General features: G+C 32.8%; 1 protein-coding gene and 2 long non-coding RNA genes across 3 annotated transcripts; 1 reads left to right on the top strand and 2 right to left on the bottom strand.

The window, feature by feature from the left end:
* Positions 1-694: 694 nt before the first annotated feature.
* LOC117274206 (uncharacterized) lies at positions 695-1,646 on the top strand. Its single transcript, XR_004504301.2, has 2 exons — positions 695-1,283; positions 1,440-1,646. It is a non-coding gene; the product is annotated as an uncharacterized lncRNA (long non-coding RNA).
* A 329-nt stretch (positions 1,647-1,975) lies between these two features.
* LOC117274205 (uncharacterized) lies at positions 1,976-4,641 on the bottom strand. Its single transcript, XR_011410612.1, has 2 exons — positions 3,851-4,641; positions 1,976-2,252 (listed from the first exon to the last, which is right to left on the bottom strand). It is a non-coding gene; the product is annotated as an uncharacterized lncRNA (long non-coding RNA).
* A 462-nt stretch (positions 4,642-5,103) lies between these two features.
* On the bottom strand, positions 5,104-8,456 carry LOC104086261 (uncharacterized protein At4g22758-like). Its single transcript, XM_009590482.4, has 3 exons — positions 7,939-8,456; positions 6,862-7,072; positions 5,104-5,537 (listed from the first exon to the last, which is right to left on the bottom strand). The coding sequence occupies exons 1-3, from the start codon at positions 8,269-8,271 to the stop codon at positions 5,299-5,301; spliced, it is 783 nt and encodes a 260-aa protein (XP_009588777.1). The 5' UTR covers positions 8,272-8,456; the 3' UTR covers positions 5,104-5,298.
* Positions 8,457-9,530: the final 1,074 nt, after the last annotated feature.

A 9,530-nucleotide genomic window follows, 5' to 3' on the forward strand; every position in this document is an offset into this window, starting at 1 on the left:
CATTCTCTTGTTGGGTTAGTATCAAAATTGGAAAGAGAAATCAACTATTCGAAAATCTTGCTGGGAATTTTATTTTGATTGGGAAAATATTTTCTTTTCAATGGAAACGATTCTTTGGCGCGAGAATAAAGAAAAACAAAAGATTAAACCATTTATTTCTTCTTCACATTAACTTCAACCAAAAAAATTTATCAATGCAACCAATTGCCTACTACAAAAAAAAATATTTATTTGGTTTCCTGAAACAAAAAAGGTGGAAGAACAAAAATGAAAATGTCCCTGTGAAAATAAAAAGGTTATGATGCCTATGAAAATAATATCTCATTTGAAGGAATTTGAAATTTGGGGAGAAAAAAGTTTAACAATTTGGAGATTTGATTCAGAAAAAATAATAAAAATAAAAAATCCATGAAAGTATTTGATTTTGTACCGTATCCCAATATACCCGTAAGTAAAGGATTCTACATTTAAGGAAAGGCTAAATTATAGGAATATTTAGTTTTAACTAAGTAAAGGATTCTACATTAAATTAGACTTGCACCGTTGAAATTGAAGAGATTTTAAAAAAGAGGGGATCCAGATCCATATTAGTTGGGTCAGTAGGATAAGTGATATTATTAAAAAAGCGAAATACATAAATAGTCCTTTTAAGTTGTGCTCAACTAGGATACAAACACTATAAGTGAATCCATTTTCAATTACACACCTTCTGCTTGGTAAAAGTGTGCCTAGTAGATACCTTAGGATGACATGGCAAATCAAGTGTGTTTCACCTAAATTTGAGCGCGTGAGCTTATTGTGTTATTGTGTTCTCCTTATTCTTTTAGATTAAACTTTGTGGGTCCCACCATGATTTTTTATTTCCCCATGTTAATTCCAATTTCTTCACCGAAAAATTCATCCCCGCCATAATTTTAATGTGGATCCCACTGCCTTCTTAATTTTTCCAATTTCGTTCCAGTTTACTCCCAAAACAATTCATCTCCATCACCAAATTTCTTGACCTAAACACGGGAATATCTGTAGCTCTTTCACCGCTCCACCTTCCGCCATTAATTCACCTCTTCTCCTTGAATCTTGAAAAAAAAAAAAAATAACAGCCACCACTCCATAACAATGTCACTAATCATGCATAATAATTCAATCCCATTTTCGGCAATCGACCTTCTCTAATTCCCTTTTGAGGCTACAATTTGAAATTTTTCATGGTCCAATTAAATTGACTTTTAGCAACTGATAGCGAAGCTTCACTTGTTCTGCTTAGTGTCATCGGCGGCGGCACGGTAAGAAATGAAGCACAATGATGTTATCCATAATGGGTACTTAAAAGAAGCACTGCCAAATTATGTGAAAATCTGATTCAACTTACCAATAAGGCAAATAATTATGTAATTAAGTTATCTTCTGGACTAAAAGATTGTGTATTTTGTTATATGTAGGTAAGTAGGGAAGAGAAGTTGAAGAAGGAAAAAGGGGAAGCGATGGAGAAGGGGAGAGGGGTCATCGAAGAAGAAGATTGGAGGGTGGGATAGTTATGAGAGAAGAAAGAAATAGGGTACTGGTGGTGGCTGTTTGAAATTTACTAGTTTATTAGGTTTTCTGATTTTTTATTAATTTTATTTTTAATTGTTTAGCCACGTGTCAAATACTAATTGGTTCTTAAAATTATTCTCGAATGTGTATCACACGCAATGCGGGCTGACTAGGTCTGATATTTATTTGATACACTTAATAGTCACTTGAAATGTTGAAAATGGGCTCAGTTGAAGTGGGTGATAGTTGAGGACAACTGACTATTTATGTATTTCGCATATTAAAAATTGTTAAAAGTAAGTAAACTAAAATTGACCCGTCAAAATTTTTGGACGAAAAAAAGAAATAAAATAGTGAGACAGGTTGATTTTAGATCAATTGTAAATTTCTTTTTGGCATAAAACTAATTAACTATATCAAGAAAATGTTTGATAAGTGATCGAAAGTTAAATGAAAATTTTTAACTCAGCCCAAGCATGTTTTAGCACATTCAATTTCGACAATAATAGAAAGGTGACAACATTCAAATGAAAAAACAAAAACAAAAAGGCTACTGTAGTAGTTTAGAATATGAAAAAGTTATAAAACGAAATCCATGAGCTTTGTTAACCGAAGTGGAGATCTTGGTGTTGCCTTTGCTTTGACAGCACTGCTTGGTTTTGGACAAAGAAAGAAAGTTCGAGATCCCAAATTCACCAGTTTCTCTTCTGTCTTCAGACCTGCGTATACACGATATGTCAACATAGCTAATCAAAGGTTTTAATAATATTGGCATATTGCCATTTATATGACACCTTCATTTTCGTAGATTTATATATGGAGCAAAGCTTGTGTATAAACGAGGGTATATCGGAAACAATCTCTCAGTCATTTCAGGGTAGGGGTAAGGCTGCGTACATCCTACCCTCCCAGACCCCACTTGTGAGATTATACTGGATAGTTGTTGTTGTTGTTGTTGTTGTTATTTCTTGTGCATAAAAGTTTTGAGAAAATGCCACGTTTTTACGCAAATCATACCGTTTTGTTTTTAAATTTTAATATTAGTTTACATAAAATTAATAAATATATGACATGTGTTTACATATAATTTTTTCTCACCTAATTATGGTTAATTATATACAGTCAAACCTCTTTATAACAACCTCATTCATTCCGATATTTTTTGGCTACTATAGTGAAGTACTGTTGTTATAGAGAATATATATATCATAACATAACATAAAGATCAATTCCAAAAAAAACATAACTTTTATAGTGAATGACTGTTATATAGGGATATCGTTATAGAGATGTCTGACTTTATTTTCATTATGTTAAATCACCTACCCATCGTATGTTTAATATGTGTTGATATAAATACTCGATGCAAGTAAATTTTTACCAAACCATGATTGTTTGAGGTCATGTTTAACTAATTAAGCTATACGCCTTAATAGTTTAGTTATGTCAAATAGAGTTAAACTAAAGCACAAATAACACTCAATTCTTAAACAAAATCGACCGAGATCTTTAAACGAAGAAAATATATCGCACGTAACCATGTGGCTATCCAATTTTGACACGTGCAAAAGATTGTCTTCATTACACGTTAGCTGCAGGGAAAACAGTCGGACACATACATGGAATACGATGCACAAGTGCAAAACCCCAAAAACTTTGAAACTAATCCTGATAACAACTGTATTCGTTGCTTTCGTCCAAATTAAATGTCAATAGTTTAATTGTTAATCATTTCTGTTAATAACAACTCCACTTAACTTGTCTACTTTTAACTTTTTATGTCCCTTAAAAAATAATAATTGTAGTATGTATTTTACGTATTTCAAAAGTCTTAGAGAAATAATTTTGAAAATGAGTATTTAATGATCGGGGTAAAATAAGAAATAAAATATTGCTTTTTTCTTAATTTAGTATAGCGGATAATTAAAATAAAAATATATTTTTAGTATAGTTGATAAGTAGAAGTGAACGGAAGAAATAATAAGATGGCTCGCTTCCAAACTATTAATATTGCATACGGAGGATCCAAATTATTAGGACAATCAAGTGCACTCTTTTTGTATACATCGTACATACTTATTTTTGTATGTAGGATGAATGCATCGTGCATACTTATTTTTTGTTGGAGTACAAGATTCAATTTAATTATAATCAACCTTAAGAAGTAGTATTTTACTTGCATATATTAATAGTGTAATTTTTTTTTAATTTACAGGTTATTGATTTCACTTGTCAAAAATTTACACTGATAATATATAGAAGTAACGTTCACTTTAAAAGTAATACTACCAATATATTATGGGTGGCTGAAACTTACTCTCCAAACTAAACTGGGAGTAATGAAGCTCGTAACACCGAGGATCACTACTAATCAACAATGGCCGCCGCTTCTCCTTAACGTAAATCTCAATCGCGGCCGTTATCAAATCTCCGACGGTGTTCTCCGGCGATATCACCACATGCACCGGTCCCAAACTATTCTGAATATTCACATTCAGCAACAGTTTCGTTAACTTGTGTTGCTTCTCACGAGCACTGCTCGTCGTCGTCACATTTCCGGCCCGAACATCTATAACGGCCGGATTTGTATGTGCGACCGCGAGTCTTGGCGCCGCTCTGCCGCCGTGCACTGTGCTAGCACGACGCTTTACTGGAGATAGGGACGACGCCATTTTTTTTCTTAAATAAAGCGATGGATTGAAGATAGATAATTCAGTTGATAGAATTAATACCATAAAGACATAAACTATATATTAGTACGAGGTTCTGGAATTGTAGAGATGTGTTTGTGTTTGGACGGATAGTGTATATTACGTAAGAAATGGAGGGGTTTGGTGATAATGAAATTTGGCAGATATATGGCCATATGGAATCATTTTAGTTGATGGATTTGTACTATGTTGAGGGCCGCGAAATTTCTCGGAAATAGCTGGTGCTGCTGCACTCTACTTCTGTCCCCTCAAGTTTTGCTAAATTATTACTTGCTCTTAAACTTTTCAAATTGTTGAAATAATTGACTAGTAATTTTTCCGATAAAGATCTGTTTCACACTTAAAATCTTGAATACAGTTAAGTGCTGTGTAGTAGTAAAGTTTACAGCTAATCCCTGTTTTTTTCCTGGCCTTCATTTACAAATGTTATAATTAGCGATGGACGCCCATTAACTATCCAACCTAACCTGGACCACCAGATTTTTAAACAAAGATATTTTAGACTACTTGAATGTAAAATGAAATAAATTAAACTAAATAAAGTTTAAGCGTGTTTGGGCGAGAGTGATGAGAGTAGTACTAGGAAATGACTTGGGAAGTCCTTGCATCCTCTTTCAAAAAAATAAAAAATAAAATAAATAAAGTTAATGTCAAAAAAGTTTCACTTGTACCCGATATTTGAAAAGGTAAAATTGAAACTCGTCTAGAGACAACTCAATCTTTAAACTAAGATTATGGAGACTAAAGTTTACGTAGACATTGGTAGCTGACATTCAAGCTCTATTTTATACTTCGGCCTATTTGTGTTCCGTATGCGTTATACACGTGTTTCTTTAATAACTGTAGTGGTACACGGGTGTTCGGACAAACTTGGTGCACCTTGACTAAATCCGGAGTACACGTTAAATTGTCCATCTTTTCTCATAACATTTTATATTAGAATTCTTTTAAGTTTAGCAAATCTAATACTCATGCTACTCTATCATAGAATAGTAGTAGGTATAAGTCAAGCACTAATATAAAATTCTGGATTTATCTCTGCTGTAATATCGAATCATCCCGAACACTGCATGCAGCCAAGGATTTTCCATAGCTTACATGATCTTCTAATTATTTTATTTATCTTGCGACCAAAGAATCCAAGGGGAACAACGAGTGGATGGGAATTTGCCTTAACCAGAGCAATCTCTGATGCCATTTCTCCGTTACTTGCATTACTTCCATTACTATTACTTTTTCGAAGATAAAAACTTCTGCTTCCAACATCTCCAATCACATCTGTATTACTCAAGCCTAAATCAATGAATAGAAAATTATCAAATAAGAAAGAAAAAGTGAAAAAGAAAATAAAACAAAAGGAAAATTATAATATAAAGAATGTTTATACTATCAGTATAATTCAACTAATTTTAGTAGGTTACTTTTCTTTTTTAGCTTACTAGACAATGATTTTTATATAGATTTACATGGAATTAGATTTTAATGTGTTTCACACTCTCCGTGCATAAAACTTAAAATCTAATCTATTACATATATTTTCTTTTGAAAGAAAAAGATAAATCACTAGCTGAAATTTAGGAATAGCTACACCATTCTTAATTTTAACATATAGCATGACAATTCCTGACAGGACAAATAGGCAACTTGTTATTCAAACATTATCTTTTACTAACTCGTCAATATCACAAGATAATCTATAAGGCCGTCATTAATTAATGAATATGTGAGCCAGAGATAAATTTTCTAAGTATCATAAGCCAACCTTTCATCAAGAACAGAAGAATGACCTTTCAACAAAGAAAGGGCTTATACGCCAAGATTAATTTTAAATATATACCAGTCATGACATTAGGTACGTTAAATATTACTCCTAAGTAGGGGTGGCAAGCGGGAGAGTCAGGTCGGATATGGAACGAGTCGAAAAAAGGTAAATACAAAACGGATAAATTATCTGACTCGACCCATATTTCATATAGATAAAAAATGGGCTAACCGACATATAATATAGATATCCATATTATCCATGACTTATTGAATATGATCACTTTTGGGCGAGAATTTCTAGTCTCCCAAACTTGAGAAACCCCAAATTTGAGGCTTTACAAATGTAAAAGTTAAACCTCTTTAGTTATCCATCGGTTATCTATTTTCTACGTGGATCATATGGTTCTTATCCATATTCAACCCGTTTTTAAAAAGTTCATTATCCAACCTATTTTTTAATGGATAATATGGGTGGATAACTATTTTCTTTTATCCATTTTAGCACGACTACTCCTAAGCATCATTATTTAAGTTACAAAACTCATCCTATATATTGCCAAAATTTAATTAGGCCGATAGAGAATATTGTCCTTCAAATCTTGAGAGCGGCAAGAGATTTGCTGAAATTTTCATTCTCTAAGATTTATTAATACATGTTCGGTTACGCGTACAAAAATAAGATGCAGCTGAAAGAATACAGAATCAACTAACTCCATGAGATGCCAAATCTATGTGTACAAATGCATAACATATATACAAACCAACAAGGATTTGGAGAGTGTAATTGGTTTCCAGATCACACAATATATCTCCAAAATTTGTCTATAGTAAAATTAAGGTAATTAAGACTTACTTTGAAGACTGAAGTAAGATTGGTACAGCTGAAATGATGAGTCAACATTAATTTTATCGAGACGAGGAGTACGGCCTTCTTCACTATACTTGTCTATGACAAGTCTTATTGTCTCGTCAACACTGGATCCCAACTTGACCATGGTTCGGACTGGTCCTGGACTGCCTTCAACTGTCACATTAACCACAACTTTTGCCTCCTTCTTGTACCCCTACAGCACAAATATTTTACATATATTAGACATCAAGAAAGGTAGCAAGTACGCCGAGGTTTTACCGGAGACACGGATCCAGAATTTAAATTTTATCGGTTTAATATTTAAGGTTTTTTAAAATTGAACCCATCATATTTTTAAAGTTATGAGTTCATACTCACAATTACTTACAATTTTAATAAATTTTTACGCATAAATTTATACTCTACCTTAAAAGTTGTGGGTTCAATTGAACCCATAAGTATAGTGATACATATGCCGTTGGGGTTCACAAGAGTGCTTGGCCTACTTCGTAAGACTCGCTTGAGAATAGAAGCAGACGAAGCCATATGTCATATTCAATGAGTTCAACTGAAGTCATTATTTTCGACACAAAATATAAATTATATGAGAAGACTAGTTGTGAGCAGAGTCTTTTGTATATTCTTCAAGAATAATAAAAGGTCGGATATTTTATCCGTAATTGTGTGTTGCTTTAGTTTCATAAGTTAAAGCAATAATCTTATCCCATTAATTCATTGCACCAAATCCAAGTTTACTTGGGGTATGGTTAACTAAATAGTTGAATACCAATCCAAACAATAATTACTCAGGTAATGATGAATTTACTAATTTTGTTACCATTAAATAGATTGTAACAAGTGCTACACTAATGATAATATTATCTTTTTATGCAGGTAACTATAACCACTTCTAAATTAGTTTTTATTTATTTATCATTTTCTAAGCTAAACTCAACTAGTGTGAATATAGACAAACATATGTAGCAAACAAGTAATACGAATAGCAAGCAAACAAACAGTCCTTTGATATACCGAACAACGAAAATACCTTTACCAACATTTCCGGGAAGAAAAAAGTACCTGAAAACTCTGCGGAGATCCAGAACTATGATAATCAGGAGACAAGAATATGTCCGAACAAGTTTGTGGCCGGAAAAGGATTTCCATCGACGGCGCCGTCGCATCCCGGCCGAGATCATCGTCAAAGTCAACGACTCCAATTTTCAAAATACAAGGCTCTGATTTACATCTCTCTAGTGTCTTATAGTTTTTATACCTACTATGCTGCTTCGACGATCGGCGCTTCACCGGCACAGGCGTATACTTCCGATGACCCGATGGCGACGGTTTTGGTGCTCTGCTCCTAGTTCTCCGGCTTACCGGAAATCTTCGCCGGATATGGTTGTCTGACATATACACTTGATTTAACTGGTATATAGAGTGTACTTTTTACAGTGTATAAGGGCTTGCACTTATATACCTATATAAAAATACAGGGGAAGCGTATGAATTGAAGCAAAAGGGATGAAAAAAGACAAAATGGAAGTTGCTTGGTAGTTACTTGAATTTTAAGGCGGAAATGGAGAACCGAGAAGTCTTTTATTTATACTATAACTCCATCAAACTTTTTTTTCTTTTTTATATTTTGGCCCTTGTTTGGCAATGATAAGACAATCGGCCATCATTTTATATTAAAGAAACTACAATATTATTTTTCTTTTTGTTAGTGTAACTTCTAATTTACACCAACGTAATACCATAAGTAAATTCACATGGGCAAATTACGAAAGAAATGTGTGGTAGGTAAGGAAACAAGTTTTAAATTTTAGTTATGCGTTGTAAAATTGTACACAGTAGCGGAGCCTTATCTAAGGGATTTCCCTTTCGTCTAAAAATTATATTGGATAATTAGATTACTAATTCCCTTGGATTATTTGTGGGTCTATTTCTTTATATTTTAATTTTTTTAATTAAAATTCTGACTTTGCCGTTGTCCGTTCAAGCTACATAGAAGTAGACAATATCATTGATGTTGGATTAATAGTGCCTCACAATGTAAATAGTGTTATGAAATATAGCTTAAAGTAACAATATAGAACAAGGGAAAATAAGCTAAGAGATATAGAGAGAAAGAGATGAGAGATTATTATTTCTTCTTCAATTGTGTGTATTTTCCTATTTATTACAAGACATTTATATAAGCATGAAAAGTAAAAAAAAAAATATGTCATTGAATATGTCATTAAACATAGAAATATGTCATTAATCATTTGAGAAGATTATGGAGAAAGAGTAGTCATCCACCGTAATTCGATTTTTTTTTATAAGAAATAGTTACTTTTAGATCATACTAAAGGCAAACCCAGAGCAAAGTTTTCACTCTAAGCATTCCTTCTCGATGTTTGGCAAATTGCACTCTCTGAAAATTAGAAATAAAAAAAGGATGAAAAAAGTCAAAGCTTGAATTTATTTATTTTTCCAATTTTTATCCAACAAAACGAAAAGGAAGGTAAACAAAGAACAAAAATTGTACTCCTAACTTGAAAAGGACGGTTGCCGACGAAGATTTGTGCTTCATCTCGTCATATAATTTCCTTTTCTATATTCTAAATCACGTTACTATTTCTCCCTGTCAAAATAGAAAAGAAAGTTAAAAGTATTATAAGAAAAAT

Source organism: Nicotiana tomentosiformis, chromosome 8 (genome assembly GCF_000390325.3).
Source record: "Nicotiana tomentosiformis chromosome 8, ASM39032v3, whole genome shotgun sequence".
In the NCBI taxonomy this organism is placed as follows: domain Eukaryota; kingdom Viridiplantae; phylum Streptophyta; class Magnoliopsida; order Solanales; family Solanaceae; genus Nicotiana; species Nicotiana tomentosiformis.